Here is a 25,361-nt window from a genome sequence, read left to right as displayed (position 1 = left end):
ATGGATGGTGAGACATAATGAGGGAAATGTAACTTCAAAAAAATAAATTAATCCAATATCAGTATTTATATTTGAAACTTTTTTTTTTTGGTGAAGTGAGTATCAGAAGTGTATCTTGTCCTGTTCAGAGAGCTACATAAAGCTTTGGATTCAGGTGCTGCTTTTTTGAGGAGGAAGGGGAGAATACTGACTTGAGATTAATGTTTTAATTCTTTAATTCTTTTTATCTTAGAGCACAGGAGATTCTACAGTGAATCAGGCAGGGAAAAGATAAATTGAAAAGTAAAACAAAATATCACATGATGTGATAAACCTGAATACTTAATGTTGTGTTTGCTTTGGTTACTTTGTGTTTAAAATTCAGGCAATGTTAGTGAAATAAAATTATTTCTAATACTTCCTGTGTTTGTTGTTTTTACAGATGACATGGCAGAGCTTCTTCTTGGGGAGTCCAAACTAGAACAATTTTTGAAGGAAAATACTCTTAAACACAGTAACAGTCCCCGGGGCCCCCAGCCAAAGCTGACCGAGGTCAGGAAACATCTCACGGCAGCACTTGATAGGGGTAATCTCAAGGTATGTAAGTCAGCCTGAGCAAGAATTAGAAAAGTTGAAATTGATTGAAGTGTTGAGGAAAGATTCCCTAAATTATATTTGCAGATTCTGAAAGTGAGATTAATACAAGAGAACATTTTCTGTCAGAATCTTCTAATGTTCATAACCATTCTGGTCCTTCTTTTACTTAACTGTTGTTGTAGCTACTGTGTCATCTTACCTCTTCTGTACTCAACATCCATCTTTTCAGAGATCAAAAGAAACTTCTTTGACACTCATCTGCAACATTTTGTTTTCAGTGGCTTCTGAGGGTATTAATTTCTCTTCCTTTTCTCTCTTCATTCCTCCATTAATTCTTTTTTTCAAGACATTTATTCTGCCCTGATACTTTGAAATGGTGCGAATTAAGTATGTAGGCTGTGGAACAGATATCATTAAGTTTTGATGCTATGTTATTTTCAACTGTGCTTGTGTTAGAAAAAGAAGTCCTGTGAGGAGCTGTAATGATAGGCTGCCTTTAAATAGTTTTATCACCTGGAAAAGCTGGTTTCAAACTGAGAGGTATTTCTGGTACACGTGTAAATATGCATGTGAATACCTAAAATGGCTGTTAATGCTTTTCAGTAGCTTGCTGGAATGAGATTTAGTGAATTTCCCCCCCTACTTCAAGCTTCTCAAATACTATACAAGACCGGATTTTGCTCATTTGTTGCTCTGTTAGAAGAAATATTCTGGGGGTGACAGAAAACACACCTAGTAATTATCAGAAAGGATTAGATGTGTTTTCTTAGAGAAAACCCTTTCTTATTTCTCTTCCTTCTAGCCAGAATTCCTACAAGAAGCTAACCTAATAATGGCCAAATTAAATTATGTGGAAGGTGATTACAAAGAAGCTCTGAACACATATGCTAGAGTTGGAGTTGATGACTTGCAGCTGACTGCAGTGCCACCGTATCGGCTACGGATGATTGCTGAAGCATATTCTACAAAGGGTAAGATTGCTCTTTCCACTATCATCATGAGGAAGTAGTTTTTTAAAATCTAATTTCTATCTTGTCAAAAGATGAAGAATTTTTTTAGTTTGAATGTCATCTACACAGTAGTGGAGTGCCATATTTGTAGATAAAATAAGAGGAGGGTTTGGGTCCTTTAAATTATTCTGATTTTGATAGTTGACAAGATTTTTGCCTCAGTTAATATTCTGACTGTGATATCACTGTGCTGTGACCTCATCAAATTTTTTGAGTGTATGTATTTAAAAGTCCTCTCATATATGTCATAGTAACTGTGGCTAGTTGCCAAAAGTGTTAGCACTGTTGCTGAAAGTTAAGGGCTACAAAACGCAGTGCGGTTTTGTGCTGGCTGTGGGCAGAATGGAGAGCTTTGATTCACAGTGATGCCTTTTACTGAATGTTAAAATGCTCATCCTAAGCTAGGTTGCATAGCTAAATTGCCACTTAATTGAGAAGAGTATTAATAGCATGATAACTGACTTAAAGCAATGCATCACTTGTGCACTTTTATTTTTTAATTTTTTCTAATAAGAATATAGATTTTTTAAAAAAAATTCTGAAAGTGAAGATAACTAAAAACCATTTTCTTCTTTACTATTCTAGTATAGTGAAAATTGTAATGCTGGCCTCGTGTCTTAAGGTGGCAGTGCCACTTCAGTTTAGAAAACTCTGTAATAGACGCAGGGCTGGTCAGTGTGCTGGGGAGAATGGCAGTTTGTATGCCAGGGGTTTATTAGAATTTACTGAGTGAAGTGTTTGCTTTGCTCTGCTGTGTTTAAGCATGGGTTTGGTTGCATATGCACTTTTTGTTATGGCAAGAGGAGTGTCAAAGGCAGCAAAAAATTTGTGAGAGACTTCTATAGCTTTGGCTGACAATTGATCAAGGATTGTTTTCCACCAACACCGTCCTCCAGTAAATGTTACACAAGCATGAGTCATGTTCTATAGAGATGTCAAGGACATAAGGGAACTAAGTGATAGCAGGGACAAAAGGATGCTTCATAAGTCTGGTCACTGTTTAGATCAAAATAGGAAGTGGGAGTATAGGGGAAATTCTTGAATATTATGTAAATCTGCTCAGTTTTCTCAAACAGAATCTCTGTGGGCTTTAGAGCAGTGTCTGCTTTGGGTACATTTCCACTCAGGTTTGTAGATTTTGGCAGTTCTTTTTGTTTTGTTTTTTAAATCTGTGAGGATGTCTGTTGAATTTGTCATGTTCTTTCCATGGACTTGAACAACTTTAAGAATCTAAATTTGCTTTTATCTCCAAGGAATTTAATTGAATCTTTTCCCAGAGCTCAACTCTTCTGACTTTGTTTTATTTGGCCTCATAAGGATATAAACCAGTTGAAACCATAGTGGCATAAATTTTGCACATAAAACTAGTATTATTGATTTTACTTAATTCAAACATAATGTATTAGAAAATCGAAAAACAGATACCTTTTCTACTCTGGAATCTTTCGTAGGTTCAGAATTTTTAAAAAAAAATGAGAACAGAAATGCAACATATTTTCTGTCTAGATGTGGGGATTTTTCTTCTGATTTCAAATTTTATTCTTAAAACATTGAAATCTGTCATATGAGGCTTGATTTGTTGTGATGGGGTTTCATTACTTTTGTCAGTTCTATTGGGTGACTGGCTACCAGTTTATCTGAGCAAACTTTTTTTGTTGTTTTGTTCATGTTCAGGAGCATATTTTTTTGCTATTGTGTTCCCAGTTTGAGTGGAATTACAGGACAGTTTGAGTTGCTATGGGCAGGGACACCTTCCACTAGCCCAGATTGCTCAGAGCTCCATCCAACCTGGCTGTGAACACTCCCAGGGATGGGGCATCCACAGCTTCTCTGGACAGCCTATTTCAGTGCCTCACCACCCTCACATTAGACAGTTTCCTCCTGACAGCTAATCTAAACCTGCCCCCTTTCAATTTAAAGCCTTTATCCCTTGTCCTGTCCATACATACGCTTGCAAAATGTCTGCCTCCATCTTTCTCGCAGGCCCATTTATGTACTGGAAGGTGATTTAAGGTCTGCATAGAGCCTTCTCCAGGCTGAGCAACACCACCTCTTTTAGAAGATTAAAAAATTTTAGTTTCCTTTCTTGTCACGATAGAGGATTGCAGGAATATAGTCTTCTGTGTGACCTGGAATGAGGTGGTAATCACCTTAAATTCTAATTTTTAAATTAAAATCACCTTAAATTCAGTGTTAAATTTAGTACTCAAAGTCTGGACAGGTTTAGAGTAGCTGACAACTAAATAGCTTATGTTTTCTACCCAGTAGTGTACATTTAATTTTCACTCTCTTCCCCATTTCTGGTCAGTGTTTTTCTTTGTCCTTTTAAGAATGACTGTAAACTTTGCAGTCTGAATTCAGAGTCTCTTCAGAGCTGACTGAGGCTTGTAAGTATTACCAAACTAAATACAAGTTATTCTTACAGAGATTTTGTGCTTCAGTGGGATTTTAATTTCTGCCTGTATGTACAGGGATAACTGGATTATAGAAAGTTTATAAAACTCTTCAGAGTATTTAGATTTTATTTCTTTGGCAGTGATAGCACCATGTTATTAAGCAGTGAGGGACTGTCCATGCCTATTTGCAAGCATTGGCCCAGCTGCACCACTTAATGCTGCACCATGCAGAGGCAGTGAAAGACACCTGCTGAAATGTCCCCATTTGAATCCAGTTCCAGTGGATTGGCAGTCTTGTAACTATTGTGTAGTGGTCAAATACTGATGCTCTTACCACTGAGAAAGGCAGAGGGCAGATAACAAATGATAGTTTTTAATGGCCTTAAAATAGTTTTCATTCTTTTATGTGGGACCACCTCCATGTACTTACCCTTTCACTGTGAGGCTTCATTCTGTCACCTCAGAGGTGATGGATTGAGAGGGATCATGAGTTGACATGTTTCTTCTTCTACAGTTGTTACAGGGTACTTATATGAGCATGTCACACTGTAACCATAGACAGCTCCACAGCTCACAACAAGCCCTTGGACATGACCTGCTTTCCAGATGGCTCATCTTACTCCTGCACATGGAACACACAAAGTATGTGTCTCTGCTCCTCACAGCCAAGGAAGGGTCTGTGTGTGTGTGTATTGACGCAGCAAGGTTCAAAATGGATTCAGGGTCAGCTTCAAGCTAAATTTTGCTGGAGTTTTATCTACTGACAGCTAAAAAGAAGGGGAAGAAGAATAGCAGTAGTGACAATGGTGGGGAGAAAAAATGGAATTGGAACATGAAAGGGAAAACCAGAGAACTAAGGCATCTACTGCCCATGGTGTACTCATGAAAGGGGTCCTCCCATTTTTATTACATTAATGAGTTAAATGCTTATCTATGTATCTTTAAAATAATGCTTTTAGCTCTTTATGCTGCTTACAGCTCTAGTTGAGGACAGCATATTTAGAAGACTATATATGAGAAGAGACATATTAATGATAGTAAGTCAAGCCAAGGATTCAAAGACTCTCAAAACCCAGCAAGGAAGATTAAATGATTGTTATTTTCTTGGAATATCTAGTTAGTTAAATGCGGCTTCAGCTCTTCCAAAGAAAGTTTCTTGCTAGATTTGTCAAAATGCAACATCGTAAATTTCAACAGATTTTAAAGACAATCCTATCAACTTACCTTTTGAAATATTTTCTATTTCCATTGCTTGTGACTCTTTGCAAGCCTCTGGTGTGTGGGGAGTCACAGGCTCTCAGTGCCCAAGAAGTGCTGGAAAGTGGTTCCTTTCTGTTGCTCTTTCTAGGGAAAGTGCAAAATTGTTAGTATGGTGATGAAGGCATGGCTGTATTTTATCAGACTGAATAGCTCATGGACAAGTTGTTTGGTTTTAATTTTTTTCCTGGCTTCTGGCAACAAAAATAACTTCCAGTAGTGATGTCTTGTGCTTTATCCTGACTTGAAGAAGATGTGGGATGATCTGATGAAAGGGTATCTGCTTTTGTGTCTATTAAAACAATGGGGAGCAGGCTAACTGAATGCATGAGGCAAAGCCTCAGAAACTTGGTTAGTATAATTCCAATATTTTCCTGCCTTTCTTCACACTTTTCCTCAAATTCACATGTTAAAAGCAGAGTTGTAGAAGATTATTTTCTTTTATGTAGTTAACCTCATGGACTAGCATATCTTTTAGACTTTACATGGATGTTTTTATGTGTATGCCCATAGAATGCAGTTCTGATTACACCAAATGTTTTCTTTAAGGAAGGAGCTAATTTCAATGCTGTGCTTCTGAGTAATGATTCTGTATGGGTATGTAGAAGGTGTTGGGTGGGATAGAGTATTAATAAAATCACAGTTTTTGTATTAAATACATAATTTTTTAGAATTCAAAGACTTGCTTGAAAACATGCAGTGGGACATATTTAAAATACAATATAAAACATAAATTGAGAAGATGAAGCTTTTCAAATCAATGGACCACTTAGTGTTTGCAAAAATATGAGAATACTTATTTGGATCTGTTGGTTAGCTTTTCCCCCATCTGCTTGTAAATTTATTTGACACATAAGCAGAGGAGAAGCATAGAATAAAACAATTTTCTGTAGCAAAATGCCTATGGTTGGAGTTGCCAGCTTGTTTCAAGAGGGTGTGATGAGGGAGAGAAAAATAGGCATAAAAGAATGACATTGCTGAGGAGACAGGCAGGTTTGCATGACTGTTGTGGCAATGTGTTAGCCTGAGAGCAGATGTATGAAATTGCTGGAGCTGGCTCCCTGAAGCTGTAGCCTGTTGGTCACAGGAGCTTGTCATACCTTTAATATGAAATTTTAAGAAGCAGTACAAAAAAAAGCAGATTTTTTTATTCTTCTGCCACAAATATAACTTGGCTATCAGTATGGTTATTAGAGATGTCTTATGTGGATTGAGCAAAGCTAAGAAATGAGGCTGGGCAGGGCAAGGAGGAAGGAAAGACAATCTTGAGATTGTGATGACACGTCTTGGCTCAAAGTAAAACATAGAGGTGTTTTGCACATTTCTGGATGTATTTAATACATCCAGATATGTGCAAAACACATATTGATATTTAAGTATCCTCATAGGAGGAACTACGTTCTGATAGGTAGGGAAGGTTCCCTTGTTCAAAAGTTGAAGTTTGTCTCTTTAGGGTCTATTTGTTTACTTTCTTCCCTAGATCAGTTTAATTGGCAGTGCTCAGTTCTGAGATTGAGGAGGATCTTAAACTCACGAAGAATTGAAATAAGACAAGTTATGAATCCATGAAGAAGTAAAGAGTATGTATGTCTTTTTCTTTTCATGTTAAGCTTGTGTTACTAGCTCCAACTTATCCTACTTTCTTCTCTTACAAAACCAGTCAGAAAAAAACTTTTATGTGCTGTTGCCATACAGAAGCATGTATTTATAATCTATTTTAATATTGGGTGAAGCTAATAATCCCATAGGGCTGTGGCCTCTGAGAACAGAACAATTAAGTTTCTGCAAGTTTTCAGCAGTATATGAATGAGGTAATATACTGGAAAGCATGCATAGGCATTATTCAAATAGTGTGCAGGCAGTATCTCCTATGTTTCTAAGCAGTTTTGTTTGCTTATGGAAGCAGAGATGAAATGCATGCACAGTGGCATATTGAGGTGTTATTTTGGGGAGGAGCAACTTGTCAGGAACTCTGCAATAGCAAGTTTTTATTTAAATAGGAAATAAGCTTTTTGAAATTTTAGGTAACGTAATTCTGATACTGCTGCCTAAGTCAGAAGACATAATTGAAAAAATGAATTTATAATACTTGGCATTGCGAATTAGTGACCCTTTCTAAAAATGCTTGTGGAGGAACATAGCAATTTACAGATCTGACATTTCTTAAAGTCTGGAACTTAGTAAACTTGATTTTAGTGAAGAAAATGTGTTTCTAATCATTACAGTGTGTAGCTTCAGGTATCTGTCACGATGACTGTATTGCATTACAGTAATGAATTCATGTTAAGTGTGTGAGGGATGTTGTTTTATAAGTTAGATGGTGACATTACAGAATTTTAGCCTTATTGCTGCAGGTCATTTTACATTTTCATTGCCTACATCTTTGTTTGAATAACTGTGTTTACATTTAAATGATGTATGTTGAGAAAGGTGAGGCTGTCTTTACTGCTGCTGACCCATATTCAAATTTAATGTTGCATTTACCAAGTTAAATGATTGGCTATTAATTAGTTCTGTTTACAGAAACATGGAAATACTCATTAGGTTCAGTGGCAGTGTCAGGTGCATGTGGATTGCTACTTTGCAGCCAGGAAAAGATGCTGCACCTAACTTTAATCATATGCAATTGTAATGGGATCTCGTGCGCTGCTAGCCTGTGTCAGCAGACACCAAGCAACTCTCATGGAAGAATGCTAAATGAAAGCTGGTTCAGTAATTATGCTAGGGATCTCTAGACTCATTAGACAATGGGTCAAGAACTCAGGTTTCCCCCCCGCTCCTGTCTTGCTGTGTAAGTGTTGCAGACTGTCTGTGAGCTTTTGCAGACCATGACTAGGAGGCCTGTGCCATAGGGAGTTCAAATTTTCTCCATTAAAACTTTTCTTTCCCCAGACTACATTTATGACATCTGCCCTGCTGGAGCCTGGAGCAGGGACTGGAAGGAACCCAGGCATTTGGCCTGCTTTCCTAAGTGCTGCTTTTAGCTATCTTATTTGAAAGCTAAACTCTGAAAGAGAATACTATGTTTCTTACTAAAATAGAATTCTTTAGGACTTGGGCAGTTTTGTGGTGTATTATTCTTAGTTTCTCCCAAATCCTTAGAATTTCTTCAGAATTCTTCCTTGGATTCTTGGCAGAGTGAAGAGAGTCTAAAAATGTTGGGCTCCAATTAAAAGGTAGTGATTCTGGTCTCTTTCTCATGTCACAAGAAGAACAGGTATCACAGTAGGGCTTTGTCTTTTTTCCTTAGAGGTGCTTGTAGGAGCAATCCTGACACTTTACAGCAGAAGAGTGTAAATTCCATAGTTAAATAATTTCCTGTCCCCTGAGCATATAGCTTCCTTGATGCTCATTCCATATGCTGGTGTGCAGCATTTCTGCCTTTGGGGGGCATTCAGCAGAGAGAGGTCCACTCACTCCAGGATGTGCAACAATAACCAGTCCTTTTTCCAGCTTTGAGCTCTAGTTTGAACTTTTTCAGCCCTGCCACAAGATGCTGGCCTATTAAAGGGCTATATTGTAGCAAGAATTGGCTGGCATATGCTTATTAAGAAACAAAAGAAACAAATGTGTGTGAGGAGGGGCGGGGAATACTGATCTCTTCTATTTAAAAGGTATTGCAAAAGTCTGTTCCTTAAGAAAATACAGAGATTGGAATGCATTATATTTAGAGGAAAAGTGTGACCAATTGTTTCACAACAATTGTCTCAGATGATGTTAAAAGAAATCCCAAAATATTGTTATGATTTTATTGACTACTCGGAGTAATAAGTAGGTATTCATTTCAGAAAAAAAGGTGAGTTTCTAGTTTTTCATCTCTTTTTAACTCTTAGAAACTTCAAGACAGTTACAAGCATAGCATAACTATGGCATTAGAAAAGCTGTAGTAGTGAAATGACATTGCAGTTTGAGCATGCATGATAAAATGCTCTGTTCTGCCGAAAAATTGTGCTTATGTTACTCTGGGTTTAGTCTAGAATGGAATTTAATTCTCCATAAGTAGTCTGTGTTTAAAAGAGTGGGTAGACAGAGGAGCTTCCTTTAAAATCCACTGTGCTAAGAGCAGGGGATATTGGCCTTTTTCCAGTGCCTTTTCTGGAAAGCAGGTGTACTAAACTAGCCATAAAATAGGAGACTTTGCATTCTGACAGTTGTTGGAGACGTTTTCCCTCAAGTCTTGGCATAATGGGATGGGCAGTACAAGGTACTTAAAAAAATCAGAGAAATTATTTTTGTTTCCTTAATTTGTCTAAACCAATAGGCAATAGGCAATCCCTACAGTGTATCTGGAGTAACTGTAAAAGGTAGTTTATTATAAATATATTTGCTCACACTTTGTTCTGTTTCTCTTTTCCTTTATAATAATTGCTTTGCAAATATCAGTAGGAATTGAAGACAAAAACAGCCCCATGCTTTGCTTTCTAAAAAATCTCAGAAAAAATTCTCTGCAAGCAAGAAAAATCTTTGATTGAGGGCTTAATTAGTCCTTTCTTCAGTTGGAATAGCAGGGTATGTTCTAAGTTCAGAAATAAATAAATGTGGGAGTTTCTTGATAGCAATAACAATATGCTAAATGTGAAGTTTCTTCAGAAGGAGATGAAAAGGGGCTTTTTGTGTACAGCATTTGGAACACTTACCATATCATGTATAGGGAAGACAAAGTTCTGCATACTAAAATACACTTGGGTTTTACATGTCTGTTTAAGGAAAACAGGAAGCAAACCCAGAAATCTTTATATACTGAGGCAGCTCTCCCTCTTAAAAAAGCACCCTTATTGACTTAAGTGTAAAACAGTAGTTCACTGTTTTTCCTCTGTCTTTTGATTTCTCTACTGGAAACAGGAGATAAACAATGGGGTCCGTTGTTGTTTGTGGTCTCTAAAATCTATACAGACGAGGTACTGGCTGGGATCATGGAGAATCCTCAGTGCACAATGCTCTAAGTGGTTTTCTTGATTTTTTTGGAATGATCTCAGTAGTGGTCTGTGTGGTAGGAGTACTTGGTGAAGATCTGAACTGTGCCATGGATTCCCTTTTGGCCTTCAAGCAACTTTTGGTTTACTCTGTCTGGTGAAATGGGAGTGTGGCTTATTGGTTTTCCTACAGAACTGAAGTCTAGGGGTTTTTTTTTGATGTAAAAATGGGTGTGAAGACTTCTTAAAAATAGTTTACATGTTCTTGCTGAGGCATCCTCTTTTTTGGATAGTAGTCAGTTTCTGCAAATGTGGTGGTAGGGCCACCAGCCTGGTCTTCTATTTGTAAAAAATGTTTACTTGGCTTAACTTTGGCCACTGATTTGAGACTATAGACACAAGAATGCTACTTATTCCAAGTGATAAAACTGTCTAGTGTTTGCTTTCTGAATATTTTACAAAATAAAGGTAACGTTTTGAAAATTAAAGGAAAACCTTGACAAGTTACCATATAATTTAAATATCAGGAATATTATTTTGTTGTCCAAATGCTGTTTGTTACTCTTCTGCTCTTATGACAAGCAATTTTAGAGTTACCTTGCAAAACATGTAAACTTAATTAGTATGGACTCGTATTTGTTTCACTGCTTCTCACTTTCTTTTCCCTCAGGAGTCGTCTTGCTTGATATCAGGACTAGATATGTATGAGATAAGTGTCTTCCCAAATGAAAACTGACCCAGTTTGTTGGAAGCTTTTATCTGAAAATGATTTTAACTGGAAGGGCTTTAATTTAAAAGCCTTGAATATCAAAGTCAGCTTGTGATGCCAGTTGTCATGATACTCTTGAATGCAAAATCAAACAAAATAAAAGTTAAATAAAGCAATAGCTATGGCCTTTACAGCAAATGCAGTAACATTTTATAGCAATAACCTGTACTTTTTTTTCCAAATATCTCTAAGTAGTGTATAAACAGTTAAATAAATGCCTATCCTTTAGGGCAGAATGGCAGATTCCTGCCTGGCAGGTGTAGGAAGAATCACAAAAAGGACAATTGACTTGTCTGATTCTATGACAGGTCTTCAGCAGATAAATTAGGGTTATATGTGTTTTTTTGAACTTCATGTGTTTCTCTTTTGTATATGTTACCTTGTGCTTGTTCTTGGTTTTGAGGACCTTATGTAATGATCCCTATTTTAATTAACTTCTTTTCATCTCTCAGTATTCTTATGAGGAAGTGGGCAGTATACCATGTAATTGTCATTGCTGTGTATATCAATTTAAAATTACATAGTACTTTTATATATTTTAATACATTATTCTGTACACCTGTTTTTAAGAAAAAAAATTAGTAGTCTGGAGTGACTTGTTTTAACAAAATCATAATTACAAAAACCATAATTTGTTAAAGGCTTCTTCTCTAGTTGATATGTTTTCATTTAGAATATAGCATGATATTGCAGTTTTTTCTTGTGTCATCAAAACGAATACAGTATGCAAACCATTCTTTTAAGAGGTCATTTCAGAATAGATCTCCAAATGAACTTCCTTCTCCAAAGCATCACATGCTTAAAATATATATAATTTCCTATGTAATAAACATGCCAAAAAAAGGTGAGTGCTAGTCATATAGAAGCATTTCTCTAAGAAGTAGTATTCTGTACTTCATTAAAGAACACTTAAAATTTAGTTCCTGCTGCATTACTTAGAATTTCTGGCTGAACACTGAGGTGTTTTCATATCATTATGAAAAATTCTCAGCTAAAATAAGAAAATGTCTTTGTAGTGAGTATTTCAGATTTAAATATTATAGTTATGGCCATAAACTTTAAAAATAGAATAAATCTGACTCAGATCTACAAATAGTTGAGTAATTTGCTTGATGTGGGAGATGATTACTTGGGGTCATTGGCTGTTCATAGGATGGGAGGGAAGGAATGAGGAGGAGTGATTCACACACAAATTACCTGGTACTTTCAGTCATTTGATGTGTTTATTGCAGTGCATTTACTGTATTCTTTAGTCACCTCTGAGTTTGAAGGTGTATGTGTAGGATTAGCAGGACTTTTAGTACTGGATTAAGGATTTTGTGTTAACTGGATGTATAGCACATAAAGCTGTAAGATATGTGTTGTTTGTACTGGTAATAGGGTGGTCTGGAGGGTAAAGGTGGCCAACAAACGGTGATACAGACTTAAAGCATCCTCTCAAGCCAGAAATCTGGATTTGTCCTACTTGGCATTCTTCAGACATATGCCCAATATATAACTATGTGTTTTGTTGATGTTTTTTCTCCAGCAATGGATTCTCAAAACCTTCAACAATGAATAGAGAATACAGTAATTTAAATTGTGGATTATATTAATGTGGGAGCAGTTGAAGGCACTTTAGGACTAGCATTTACTTCTGGCAAGCTGGAAGAATGACCTGAAATAAATCTCTTAACATGTGGAAAGTGCTACTGCAAATACAATTAATTATTCAAATAAATATAAGATGAAATAGTTGGCTTGAAAGATATGATCTGGTGGTCTGTTGCAGGTCATAAGTGGAAGACAATTTTTACTAGTGTGTAAGGGAAGGTGCTAAAGTTCAGCTGATTTTTAATACTTTTAAAAAAAGTATCCCTTATGAAAACCAGGAAGTCTTTCATCTTCTCTGCTCAGTGCAGTTGAGGCCTCCAAGTGGAGCCATGTATCCTCTTTTGGCTCAGTGAGTCAAGGTAGAGGTTACCAGTTGGAGAGTGTCCAGAGGAGATAAAAATGATTAGCTGTCAAGGAAGCATGAAAAGAGAAATTGGTGAGAATTGATATTTTTTCTTGAGAGCATGTCTCTCTCTCTAGATGAATCAAAGAATGTTCTGAGTTGGAAGGGACCCAGGAGGATCATGGAGTCCAACCTGTACTTGAATGGTCCATAGGGGGATCAAACCCATGACCTTGGTGTTGTTGGCACCATGATCTAACTTGCAGTATTTTGTGAAGAACAGAATAACCTTTCAATGAGGATGAGTCAAATTAATTGATCTAGAGAGGGAGTTTTAAGAACTAGGAAAAAATACTGTTTGTAAGAATCATTGAGCTCTGTGGTAATTTGCATATGAAGGCCAGGGCATTCCTATTGTCAGAAGCTTTTAAGAACAGGTTGGACCAGTGTCAGGGGTTGGTTGATTCCTCCATCAGATAAATGGATTTATATTCTCAAGGTCCTTTCCAACAGTTTAATTATCTTGAAAATAGCTGTAATAGAAGTGACTTGTGTAGGAGTTAGTATTGATTAGTAAGAGTTGCTGGATTTTTATTTGAGACAAGTGAGGATTTTCTTTTTTTTACTTCAAAGCACCACTTAATGTATTTGTTGGGTAGTCCTGAGCAGAAAACTGACATGGCCTTGATGAGAGTGAACTACCTCTTCTAAATTGAAATACAAAAATTATACTTCCTAACACATTGTTTATTTGGGATGTATTTGTTTTTATAGATACTTTTGTCTTGCACAGTGACTGGGTTTATATTACCTTGAGTGCCTTTCATCACTGTACCTTGGTTTCTATGATCATTCTGGAAAACTGAAGACCTAGTAATGTCAAACTGGTGTAGAAAGACACTATATATTTTTATGGTAGATTGTCAAAAGGCCTTTTAAATCAAAATTGCTTTAAAAATTGCTGCTTCTGGATTTATACTTATTAAGGAAGAATAATCCTTATTTATATATTTATTAGTGTCTCTTTTACAGGACCATACCTTCATTTCCTTTGTTTCTTCCCTTGAACTAAAGGGGCTGAACCTGGACAATGTTTTAGCTATTGATATTATATGACATTAGTTTTTAATGCTTTGTTTGAATTTTTTTTGCCTCCCAAGGTCTCTGTCTCGAGAAACTGCCAATATCTTCCTCAGCGAGCAATCTCCACGTGGACCGAGAACAAGAAATTGTCACATGCTATGAGAAGGCTGGGGATATTGCTCTCCTGTACCTTCAGGAGATAGAAAGGGTAAGCTGGGATGATTTTCTAAATTGAAGATTTAAAGATTGATATAAATGCCTTTTTGAAAGAAATTTGTGTGACCCTTTATTTCCAGGAGTTGTTTTTTATTTAGACTTTGAGGTCCATTTGGGCAAAATGCAGTTCACTTGGGGCTCTGTTCTTTGGCTTGTGAATGCTGTTAGAGTGAAGTGAGCTGGCAATATCCATCTGATCCTCTTTCAGACCCATTGCTTGCATGCCTCAGGCCTGTCACTTGACAGCTGTCTTTGAAGGAGTTAGAAGACACATTTAGGGTCATGAAAAACAGAAGAAAGGGGAAAGAAAACTGATGTGATTGGGGAAAAAGTAATTCATACTGGGGTTTTTGCTGTTTTATTATTGTCTTGTAGTGGCTGGTAGACTATGTGCACCACCAAAAGCTGATTACATTTTGACAACATTTTTAATATTGATGTAATACAATTATTTCTAAATTGTTTTTTGGAAATCACTCTGGAGATTGCTTTTAATCTTCTCCCAGCTCTGTGTAGCAGTCTTTTCCAACCTAACAGGACTTTTAGATTTATGAATACCATCACCTCCTGCTACTGAATAAGGTTGCAAATACGCTTTTTCATATTCTTCTCTTTTGTATACCATTCTTCACAAAAATTTCTGAAAAAGTAGTATAAAATTTTGCTTAGCAGTATTTCTACTTGGTAAATTAATTGCCTTTAAGGATATAGCCAAGAACAAAAGGGTTTATATTTAGGTGGCAATGGAGGTAAAGCTAGAAATCGTCTATTAGCCACCACCTACAAATGCCAAAGATTTCTCCAACATTAAATATTAGCTTTTATGGAAAAGTACACAAACCTTGATTTTAAGTGTTTGTTTTGTTTTTTTTTTTTTTTCTAAATACGCTTTTCCCCAACTTTTTCTTGTGTTCTCTTAGGTGATAAATGCCAACATACAAAACAGAAGCCCTAAGCCAGGGCCCACTGCACATGAACAAGAGCTTGGTTTCTTCCTGGAAACAGGACTTCAGAGAGCACATGTTCTATATTTCAAGAATGGGTGAGATTTGAGTCTTCTTTTATTGTATTTACTTTTTGTGTAGGTTTTGTATTTGTGGTTTAACTGGGTATCATTTTTAGCAATTGTGGATTCTTTAATTGTGAGGTCTCTTATTAATAAAGTAGTAACATTTTGATTAAAATAGTAAGGCTGCCCATATTGTATTTATTTACATATTGGAAAATTGTATAGTCAAAGTATATTAAGCAGAAAGCATTTTATAGTTTTGCTTACTAAATGTAAGAACTTAATGTACCTTAAGCTTTAACTATTTGAAATTTACTATCAAACACTGTTAAAGAGTGATTGTCAACATATTTGAACTGTTGATATTTATAATTTTGATTTTGTAATTTTTTTCCAAATCTCTTCAGTTATCACTTATTTTAACATTATGCTGCAGGATAAATGTGCATGAAGATCAACAGTATGTATACAAGTATACAATCTTAATTGTACCTGCTCTGTAGATCCCTTTAGATTCTGCATGGGACTTCCTTTATAATTTATTTTAAATAAGGCTTTGCTTAAAAGCCTAAAAATAAATTCAGTTGCCACACAGAATGAGAAAAATAATTCAACTCTCCATTTTTAAGAACTTCAAAACTTGGCCCAAATGGGTTTTAAGTACATTTCTGAGATTTGTTGAAATCACGTAGTTTAAAAACTTGTGTCTGGGGCTTCTTATTTCATTAGGAAAATGTGATTGTATTGAAATACTGGAACTCTTGATGGGACTACTGTTTTGTACCAAAAATGTTTCTTATTCTTTCAAATACATAAACCAGATATGAAGGAAATAATGCAGTGTCTGTAAAGAGTTCGAGATTTTAATGTACTGAAGGTAGGGTAAAAAAACTACCTGAGTTTTAAGCTGTTCAGGAATTTCAACATGGAAACAATCACTACACTTTTGAAATCTTTTTCTTAAAATATTGAAGTAGTGGTGCAATAGCATGAGCTGAGACTTTCACTTTAGTTCTGTTTTCATAATTGAATTGCAGGAGGAATGGAATGTTCTGATAGCTAATTTTTTTTTCATTTATCAGAACTAAAAATAAGACCTCTGTTTTCATGTCTGCACAAAAAATAAATAAAATACAGTTACTGCCAAAATCCCAGTGGCAGTCATGGTTAAGAATAAGCTAAGAATTCCACGTTTTGAAGGATTTTGATTCAAGGCCAGGGATGGAAATAGTGCATTTAATCTGACATGTTTTGTGTAAAAGCAACCAGCAGTAGACATAGCAGATTGCAATTAATGAAGAAAAACCAAAAGCACCTGCACAAAAACAGTCATGTAGTGGTGGATTGTTGAGGAATATCCAGACAGGAGTTGTTTTCCTAGACTGTATCAGCTGGTCTAGTGTGAGCTTTGAAAGGTGATTTAATTCCATGTGCATTTTAATTCTTCACAGTGAAGTTGTTGATGATCTTGTTAACTCCTACACAAGCTTTTTTTTTTTTTTTTTTTTTTTTAGTCTTTAGTACAGTGGTCACTTGCAGTTTATAAGCTAATTCCACATTATATATATAATTTTAAATTTCTTCTTCTAGTTCCATTGGCCAGTGGTACTGTTTTTGTGGTATGACATGAAGCAAGGTGTTAGGAAAAATAGCTCTGTGACAATCATTATTTTACATATTCCTGCTGTTGCATCCTTTAGTTTCCTTTCTTAACCTGGAATCAATCACAGTTCTTTCAATATTTCCTAATATGGTCATTGTTCCAGGCTGCTTGTTATGTGGCTGCTTTTAGGGATTGCTTTTTTATTTTTTTCATATTTTAACTTGGATTTACCAGAACTGAAGAGAATTTCAAATATATACTTTTTCTATTAGGGATAAATTATAGCCTGCTTTCTAATAAATCTATTTTAAGGATGTCTTGTTTCATCTTTAAATGTATCATCCCTCCTGATGTTAGGTTACAGAAAGTAGATTTGAGATCTTTCCATGAAGCTTTGCAACATAGTTAAGTTTGAATGTAATCTAAAATCATCTTTGTACATGTTAGTCAGTTTCAAAGCAGAAAAGAAAATAAAATAACTTTTATATGAGCTGGAAGACCATAATTTCAACAGTAACATAGGGAGTATTGCTGCCTACTTATAAAGTTGGTTGATCTACTTCAAATTTCCCTTTCATTTGTTAACTGTACAGAGACTTTCTTTTAAGTTGAATAATCAAGATTTTGTAGAGGATTCAGTGATTATCTTTCAGGTGTGTATTATCTTGTATAAAAAACTATTAAGTGCCTGAAACTTAACTTAGCCTTTCTGCTAAGTGGTGGTATTTTGAAAATACATGGAAATGCAATTAGCTAGAAAAAAAAAAAAGAAATTGAGGTGGAAATACTCTGAACCAGAAAAGTGTTAGTTTAGTGCTAATAAGACACAAAACTGAAATTAATGGTTTCTTCTGAAGCATAGAGAATTTTATTAAAGAAACAAACTACATACCCATTTTTCACTTGGGAGATGAGGAACATTTCAGCTTGGAAATGTGTAACAAAGAAGTTGAGGAAGTTGTTCTAAAACTTAGAGTAGGATTTGTGTGTTTTTTAAAAAATGTTCTGAAATGTAACTTTCCATGCTTTCAGGCTGATTACATAACTTGTATAGTAGCTGCTTTGTAATTTCATATTGAAGGAGTTCAGAGCCTTGATGTTTTTCCAAGAAAAGCTGTGAGCACAGGAACTTTGACATTGGCATTTAACATAGCTATTTTCAAGTACAATGCCCCTGAGAAAGGACAGCTCTTTAGGTACCCAGTGTTTGTCCTATCCTAGTAGAATTTCTGTTGTTGTGAGATTTATAAGTTCATTTTGTCTGGTTTATGGTTTTTATTTTTGAGGTAGTAATGTTCACAAATATATTGGAAATGTATGCTCTTGAAGCAAAGTGGCATTTTGGTTGAAGTCTAAAATCAGGAGGCCATCATGTCAAAATCAGACTTACCTAGCTTTCACAGCTATTTTTTTGGCTTCTCCTTTATTTTACACCCCTTCCAGGGATATTGCTCTGGATCCAGACTGCAGTTTGGTCTGGTCTCCATCATGGTTCACACACTCTGTCAGAACCTGAGGATCCCAGAGATGGACCCATGATGGTCCACAGGCCATTACCTCTGCTGGCCCTGTCACAGTGAAGCAAGACATTCCTCGTCTCCTCCAGCAAGTTGTTTCTTATAGACTGGCTTCTTCTTCATAGAAAATTAGCCCTGAAAAAAGGAATAAAAAAATCAACCAGTTTTTCTCATTTTCATATAATTGAGATAATTGATTTATATTGACTTTAAATGTTTTACAAGCACAACTAGAGTATGGGACTTAACTATGTAGAATTTCTTTTATCTTTTTTTTTTTTTTTTTTTTTTTCACTGTAGCATATAACAGAAATAGCATAAGAACATTGCTCTCTTTCTGGTAAGAGAGGAACAGTGGATGGGAGGCAGTCTATAGGTGCTTCCTTTGCACATGTATATCCATACAGTGCTCACAGATAGGGATTTTACAGGGATGAAGTCCATGAGAGAAATATTTATGTAAATGCTTGACATAAATGCACATGAAGATCCTATAAGATCAGCTGTCTACTGTATTAGAATATAGTGCTAGATACCCATCACTCTGCATCTCTTGAAAGCCTTTTGCACATCCTACATCAGTCTCAAAACAAGTTGGTGTTTAAGTAAAGAATAGAAAGTAAGATGAAAACATTGAAATCCTACAAAGTATCACATTTCTTATATGTAAAATATCACTGCTGTGTGTTGGAAAGCAAACAAAATCACTTCTGTTGCAGGTTTCAACACAGCTTTGTTTTTTATATGCCTGCTTTTGTGTTTGTGTGGTTAGGAAGCAAAGGCAAGAATATATTCAAGATAGGAACAAAAATAATTTCTCTGTGATTCCTAGCAAAAATAAGTTTTCAAAGGATGCTTTATTGTCTGTCCTATCAGATGCTTTCCTCATCCTTGTTTCCAATACTGTTCTCACCTGTTAGTTTTCATTGAGAAAACTATTTGAACATGAGAGGAAATTATTATTAACTCAGATATTAAGATAAATCATCCATTATGAATGCTTTCTCTTTCAAACCTTACTGTATGTTTATTGCTCAGAATTGTGTCTTAACTTTTAAGAGTTGAAAACAAGGTTCCATTGTGAAGTTACAGGTGGGAAACCTGGCAGCGTTACATGGAAGACTAAGGTGGATATAAACATTAAGGAATTACTTTTATTCAAAATCTTATCAAGTTTTGTAATAACTAGTTACAGAAAGAACTGTGAAAGAGTAATGTTAGTATCTGACTTATGTTCAAGACTGATACTCTTAATAATTTGTAGTTGGAATTCTGACTCCAGCTCACTTTTTCCAAGATAGTTAGCATTTTTTAGCCCATGTACCACATGTCTTGCTGACAGTGGCTGTTGATTGCATTTGCAAGCATCAGATTGAAGGTTTTGGTTTTTTGTTGAATTGGGATGGAATGGCTGACAAACAAAATGGTCTTGGATCCTCAAACAGGGGAGTTAATATTTCATACACTTCCCCTGCTCCCCTCAAAATGCTCATTTTACTGCCCTACTTAATGTTCTTGTTTTTCCACTGTACAGAGAAGTTGCTATTTTCATCTTCCCCAGACCCACCCTCCTCCTACTCTCCTAGGGTGTGTTTTCCTTGTTTGCCTTTTGCTGGTTCAGATGCTCATTTGGTTCTTCTGTGGAGTTTTGTTGTCAAAGAAATCATAGCCTTCTGTCATTCTGGTGAGAAGAATTGATTCACTGGAAGGTTGATAATGGTTGGTGTAGCTGTCAGAAAGAGATGGGACCATGCAATTGAGAGTAGGAAGATACCAAGAAGGAAGAATGGTGGGAAAAGGGAACAAACACTGAGAGATGAGAATGGGGAGGAGGAGATCTTCCTCTTCAGGCCATGAACCATTAGGTGGACTAACTACCAGTGGAACTGCAGTCTAAGCAGCAAGTGTTTTCATTTGGAATGCATGAATGCCAGAATTGCTGCTTCATTGTGCTCTTTCAAATACTTAGGCTTGTGTAGCTCTAATGGCACATTGAAGATGTTTTATTTATAAGCTCAAACATGTGTTAAGAACTTTCAAACATCAAACAAACATGATCTTCTGTAGCAAATTTGAGATACCTGGGATTTTTCTTTCTGCATGAGGTAACAAGGGATAAAATAGGAACCATGTCATGGTAATTTTTTAAAGTAGACTTTAAATTTTTTTTTTTTTTTAAAGAGTTGTTTAGATTCTGGCAGCAAATTTGGGATTTCCTACAATTTATTCAGATAATAACGTCCAATGTTAATTAATGTTTTGTGAAAATTATATTATATTGTAGGTGTACTGAATGTGTAAGTGTGAAAGGGAGAGTGGGAAAACAGAACTGTCTGAAGTTGCAACTCTGTTGCCTCTCATAGATAGGTACCTAAATGCTTACCAGGGTGTTTTTCTAATTGTGGATTAAGTTATACATCTCCACCCTCTTAAACCTGATGGAAAACAGACACAGACATTAGTCACAATCATCCAAAGCACTATCCATTGTGCAGAGTGTGTAGTCTTGTACATTTGGTCAGGCCTTTAATAAAGTTATGGAAGCAAGTCACAGAATTGCAGTCCTTTAAAATTTTTTAAAATTTCATTTCTGTAGGGCTATAGAAAGCAGTAGGGTAAATTGCATATCTCAGTGTTAAGATGTTCTTTTACAGCTTAAGAATTAATCTCTTGATTTGTCACATTTCTTGCTTTTTGCTTATGTAGTAGCTTCTTTTAATGTGAAATTGTTTTTGGCCTTAATACTGTGTTAATGACTCTTAATTGGCTAAAAGTAATAGAGTGTATGGATTTTAATAGTTAGATTTTTTTTTTAAACATGTCAGTTATACTGAAGTTACTGAAATGTCACTTTTCTGATTGGCATGCATATTAAGAGTTTCACTTGCCCTTACTCCTTACCTTTAAAATAATTCCTTTCTTTCCTTTTATATTTGAATTTTTGGGAGGAAAAAAACCCAAACTTAAAATCTTGCAGTGTACCTATGAGTTTACAAACATTGCATTTTGAAAGAAAGAAAAAGCACAAGAGAAGGTGGAAGCGAGCTCAATTCCAAAAGCAACTTCTATTTCTTTGCTTTGGTCAAGCCCTGTAGATTTCATTGTTATTGTTTTTTCTCTCCTTTTAAAAGATGAATATTTAAAAGTTTTGATATAGTAATTCTCAGCAATGAACTAATAGAGTAGTATAAGTAGCTCAGCCTATTATTCAGCATGGTTCTGAATGTGCTTTTCTCTCTTAAATGGGTAAAGCATTGACAACTTAGCCACCAAATTGCAGAGTAGGTGAGGTTTGGTTTAGCTCAGAATGCAAAAGTTTATTCTAATTAAATTTTTAATCATTGAAAGACAGTGGTAGACTAAATATTTGGGGTTTTTGACTGAGAAGCATAAAGGAAATGCCTGACAAAGAAAGCCTTTCTTACTAATTGAGAAGATATTACCAAAACATCCTGTAAGTACAGAGTAAATTAATCTTATCAACCTTTCTAAGGTTAATTTTCAAACATTCCTTTTTTAGTCTGTTTTGAGTATACTGTGATTTGATCTCACCAATTTTGTTACAGGGAATAGTGTCTGAGGGTTTTGTTCTAATATCATTCAAACACAGACTGCTTTTTGTTGAGCAGTTTCTTTCATTCTTTTCTACTTTTTGTGTGTGTTTAAAACCACGAAAATAAGAAGTACGGGTGGGTGTGAAGTTTATCTGGATCAGTAATGCCAAAGCACTGCGTTGTCTGATGCTAAACATGCTTTTGAAAACCAAGAAGCTTCTTGGTGATGATGGTGACAAATTTGTTTTTGCCTAAAGTTTGCTACTGCTGGCCTTCATGCTTATATACACGTTTTCTGATCCTGCCTTGAGAGCTTATCCATGGTGCCCCTTAATTTTCTTCCTTCACTTTGCTTATATCATGTCTACAGTTATTAATTTCTGTCTCTGTTCAGGAGTGAGCACCGTTGTATAGTTGCAGTTAAGATATTTGCATTATTCTAAACAGAAATATTGTCTGAAAATTTTTAAGGAGCCTAAAAACTGATCTTGTATCAGAATAATGAATTAGGTTCTAACATGAATAGTTGGGGTTTAGAGTGCAAATATGTAGACACAAGGATGCAAACAGGCCCTAAGGGCATGTCTGTACAGACTTTCAGTAGATCTTGGTTTTCAGCCTAACTGGCAGATTGCTACTTCAAGAGTCAGAGTAGGAGTGTTTCTCTTGAAGGTTTAAAGCAGCAAACATTCTAATTGTCTTTAAAAATGAGGAAGACAGAATACAAAGGAGTTGATTTGAGCATGTTCTGGCAGGAGGCAGTCCTAGAAACACACATGTATGTAGCTGTCAGTGTCCATCTGTGGGCTGTCTTTGTCTTGTCTGAAATCACTGAAAATGTGTCAGTTCCAAGTGAATGTTAATGTGCCTTAAAATTCCTTGTCCCTGAAAGGAAGGGATCTCAAAGTCGTTTACAGACACTGTGGGACATTGCTGTCTAAGTTAATGTGCCCTTTTGCTCTGGCATTCCATCAGCAGGGAGAACTGCTGACATGAAAGCGCATCCTAGTGAAGAGCAGTAAAAGCTGTGTGTGTCCCAGGCTAGGAAGGAAACCATGTACCACAGCAGCCATCACTCTTCTCGATGTTACAAACTGTTAACAAATACAGGAAATGTACTTTGCTAAAAGCAGTGTGGTGTGAAGATCTACCATATTATTAATGGTATCTTTTGCTTCATTTCTTGTCTCTAAAAGCATTTAACTCAATTTTAGGGTGATTTAGATTGTAGTTTTGAGGGGTTTTTTTTTTAGTAAATTTTATGTAGAAGATGCTTGACAAATCTGTTCTGTGTTTGTCTTGATGTGTGCAGTGGATCACTGTTAAATGCTATATGAAGCAAAAGCTAATTCTGTATTTTAACTGCTTTTTTTCTTGGACAATTTTACTGCTTTTTCCATAATAAAGTAGAACTTCAGTCACAAGTTTCAGTCCCTTGCATATGCTTAAAAAAGTGTAATGGGTAGCTAAAAGTAACCTGTCATGAAGTGTTCAAAGGCTTGTGAAAGTTGCATGCGTTTTCATAAAGTGTTTTGTTTTTGTTCTTGTAACACATCAAAAGACATAAACTTCATATGGAAAAAATGCCAATTCTTAAAATTTAATGAAGTTATTGTGATTTGAAGTTCTACTACATAGTATGTGTTTCATCTGCACTGGGAAAATAAAATTTCAAGCTGACAAGTTCTTTCTTGTAACTCTATTTCATCAATTTTGCAGGGAGCATTTCAGTTTTATGGCAAATCTGCTTTGTTTGGTTGGTTTTTTGGTTTGTTTTTTTTAATCTAGTTATAAGGACACATTTGTGACTTTGCAATGCAGTCTTTGAGAGAGAATTCCATTAATGAGAAAAACCCACTTAGGCTGGGGGACTTAAAGCTGGGATTCCAGTGGACTGCTCTTGTCTCTCTAAAATATTTGGAATGTGGCATTACTGAATGATATTTTGGCTTTACAAAAGTGCTGAATGCATCCAGCTTAAATGAGTTTGGAGGTTTTCTTGAAATCTGGCCTAATGACTTTCTGTCCTTCCTTAGTGTATGAAGTTGGTGTAATAGTCATGAGCTATTGAGGCTGCCTGTTTGAAATGTATAAATTAATATAATTTTTCACACAGTTGTTTCCATGCAGATGTTTGCACAAGATGAATTTTATTTAGTATGTAGTAGGTGGTCACTCTGTGGTCAAGCTCTGCTGTAGCACGTGGGCTTTTTACAAGCAATTTTTTTGTCTTGTGTGACTGGTGATTATTTCACTTTAGCCAACTGGTGGCATTCTTTGGCATAACTTTGAACCATTCATATGGGTTTTGTTACTTGGACACGCTACTTCTTTTAAAATGAACTTTTATATAAAAGTATTTTAGAAGGTGAGCTTGTGCTGATGAAAGATGATGCCCATGCTAGTGAAAGATGTGTGGAAACTAAAGTTTCTGAAATATCCTGATAATCCTTTATTATGTAAAACAGAACAGAGATGAGTGCTGTCATGTAATCTGAAGAGTTAAATAAATGAGTAGGTCTCTAGGTAAAGTGATATGAGTTCTACAGTCCTATAGCAAGATCTCTTGCATCAAACACTAGTTTCAGATATTCTGCAACTGAATTTAAAGAAAATATCTGTATAAAAATGCTGTCTTTATTTGAATTTGTACAGAATTGCAGTTCAAAAGTCAGTATTTTAAACATATTTTTAAATACAGACAGCAGACTAAGGAAGGCAGTTTTAACATCTGATTTATAGTGCAGTGCAATAGTGCTTTTACTTACGGAAAGCTTACACAGTATGTAATATTTCTTGTCTCTTTTGGCTCTGTCTTAGGTAAGTGCCATGCAGCTTGCTCATAACATCACACCTTAAGACAATATGTGGTGTAACAGCAATGATTTAACACAAAATACACTTTTGATCAAATGATTTTGTTTTCTAACTAAATGTGAAATAGTGAAATGGTTGTCCTATCTGTTGTGTTCATGTTGCAGAATTCAGTTGTTCAGGACAGCCTAAAGCTGACCCAAGCCTTCACTAGTTCAAAGGCAGATTGTATTAATATAAAATAGAATATTCTCAATTGCTTTTATGTACAATAAAACCTCCAAACAACTGATAAAGAGATGAGAAAAAGGTAAAGCTATAAGACCATTCAATATAATCTAATGTTTGAGAAGAAAGTTCAGACCTGCCAAAATTGTTAGTATCAATGGGGCCTCTGAGGGTCTTGAATCTCTGCCAAAGCTGTTTAGGCCGCAGATGTAGAAGTGTAAATGGAGAAACTTGGGTTGCAGAAACCACATGAAAAGCAAGTCAGAGTCAAGAACAGAACACTGATAACCCAGTCCTCTTCTGGCCACACCGTGGGCTTTAAAGTGTTTGTGCTCTTATCCTTCTGAAAAGGAGGTCAAAATTTTATGTTTCGTATTGCTTTCAGGGTTACAAGATTTACTCATTTTTAATCTCCCTGTTTTAAGGTGTCAAGGGGCAGATAATGTAATTGAAAACTAAATGTAGTTCAAAATGCATATT

General features: G+C 35.7%; 1 protein-coding gene across 3 annotated transcripts in view; it reads left to right on the top strand.

The window, feature by feature from the left end:
• The window catches only part of TTC7B (tetratricopeptide repeat domain 7B), a 120,603-nt gene that overhangs the window by 16,471 nt on the left and 78,771 nt on the right, over positions 1–25,361 (top strand). For 2 of the 3 annotated variants that reach the window (XM_059850142.1, XM_059850141.1), the window contains exons 2-5: positions 422–576; positions 1,379–1,547; positions 14,018–14,148; positions 15,077–15,198. In XM_059850142.1, the coding sequence (XP_059706125.1) occupies positions 422–576; positions 1,379–1,547; positions 14,018–14,148; positions 15,077–15,198 (577 nt within the window). Of the gene's footprint in view, positions 1–421; positions 577–1,378; positions 1,548–14,017; positions 14,149–15,076; positions 15,199–25,361 lie in introns of those variants that run through there. The other variant, XM_059850143.1, reaches the window with a different exon arrangement.

Source organism: Haemorhous mexicanus, chromosome 6 (genome assembly GCF_027477595.1).
Source record: "Haemorhous mexicanus isolate bHaeMex1 chromosome 6, bHaeMex1.pri, whole genome shotgun sequence".
NCBI lineage: Eukaryota > Metazoa > Chordata > Aves > Passeriformes > Fringillidae > Haemorhous > Haemorhous mexicanus.
The sequence above is the reverse complement of the archived record's forward strand: the minus strand, read 5'-3'. Positions and strand labels throughout refer to the sequence as shown.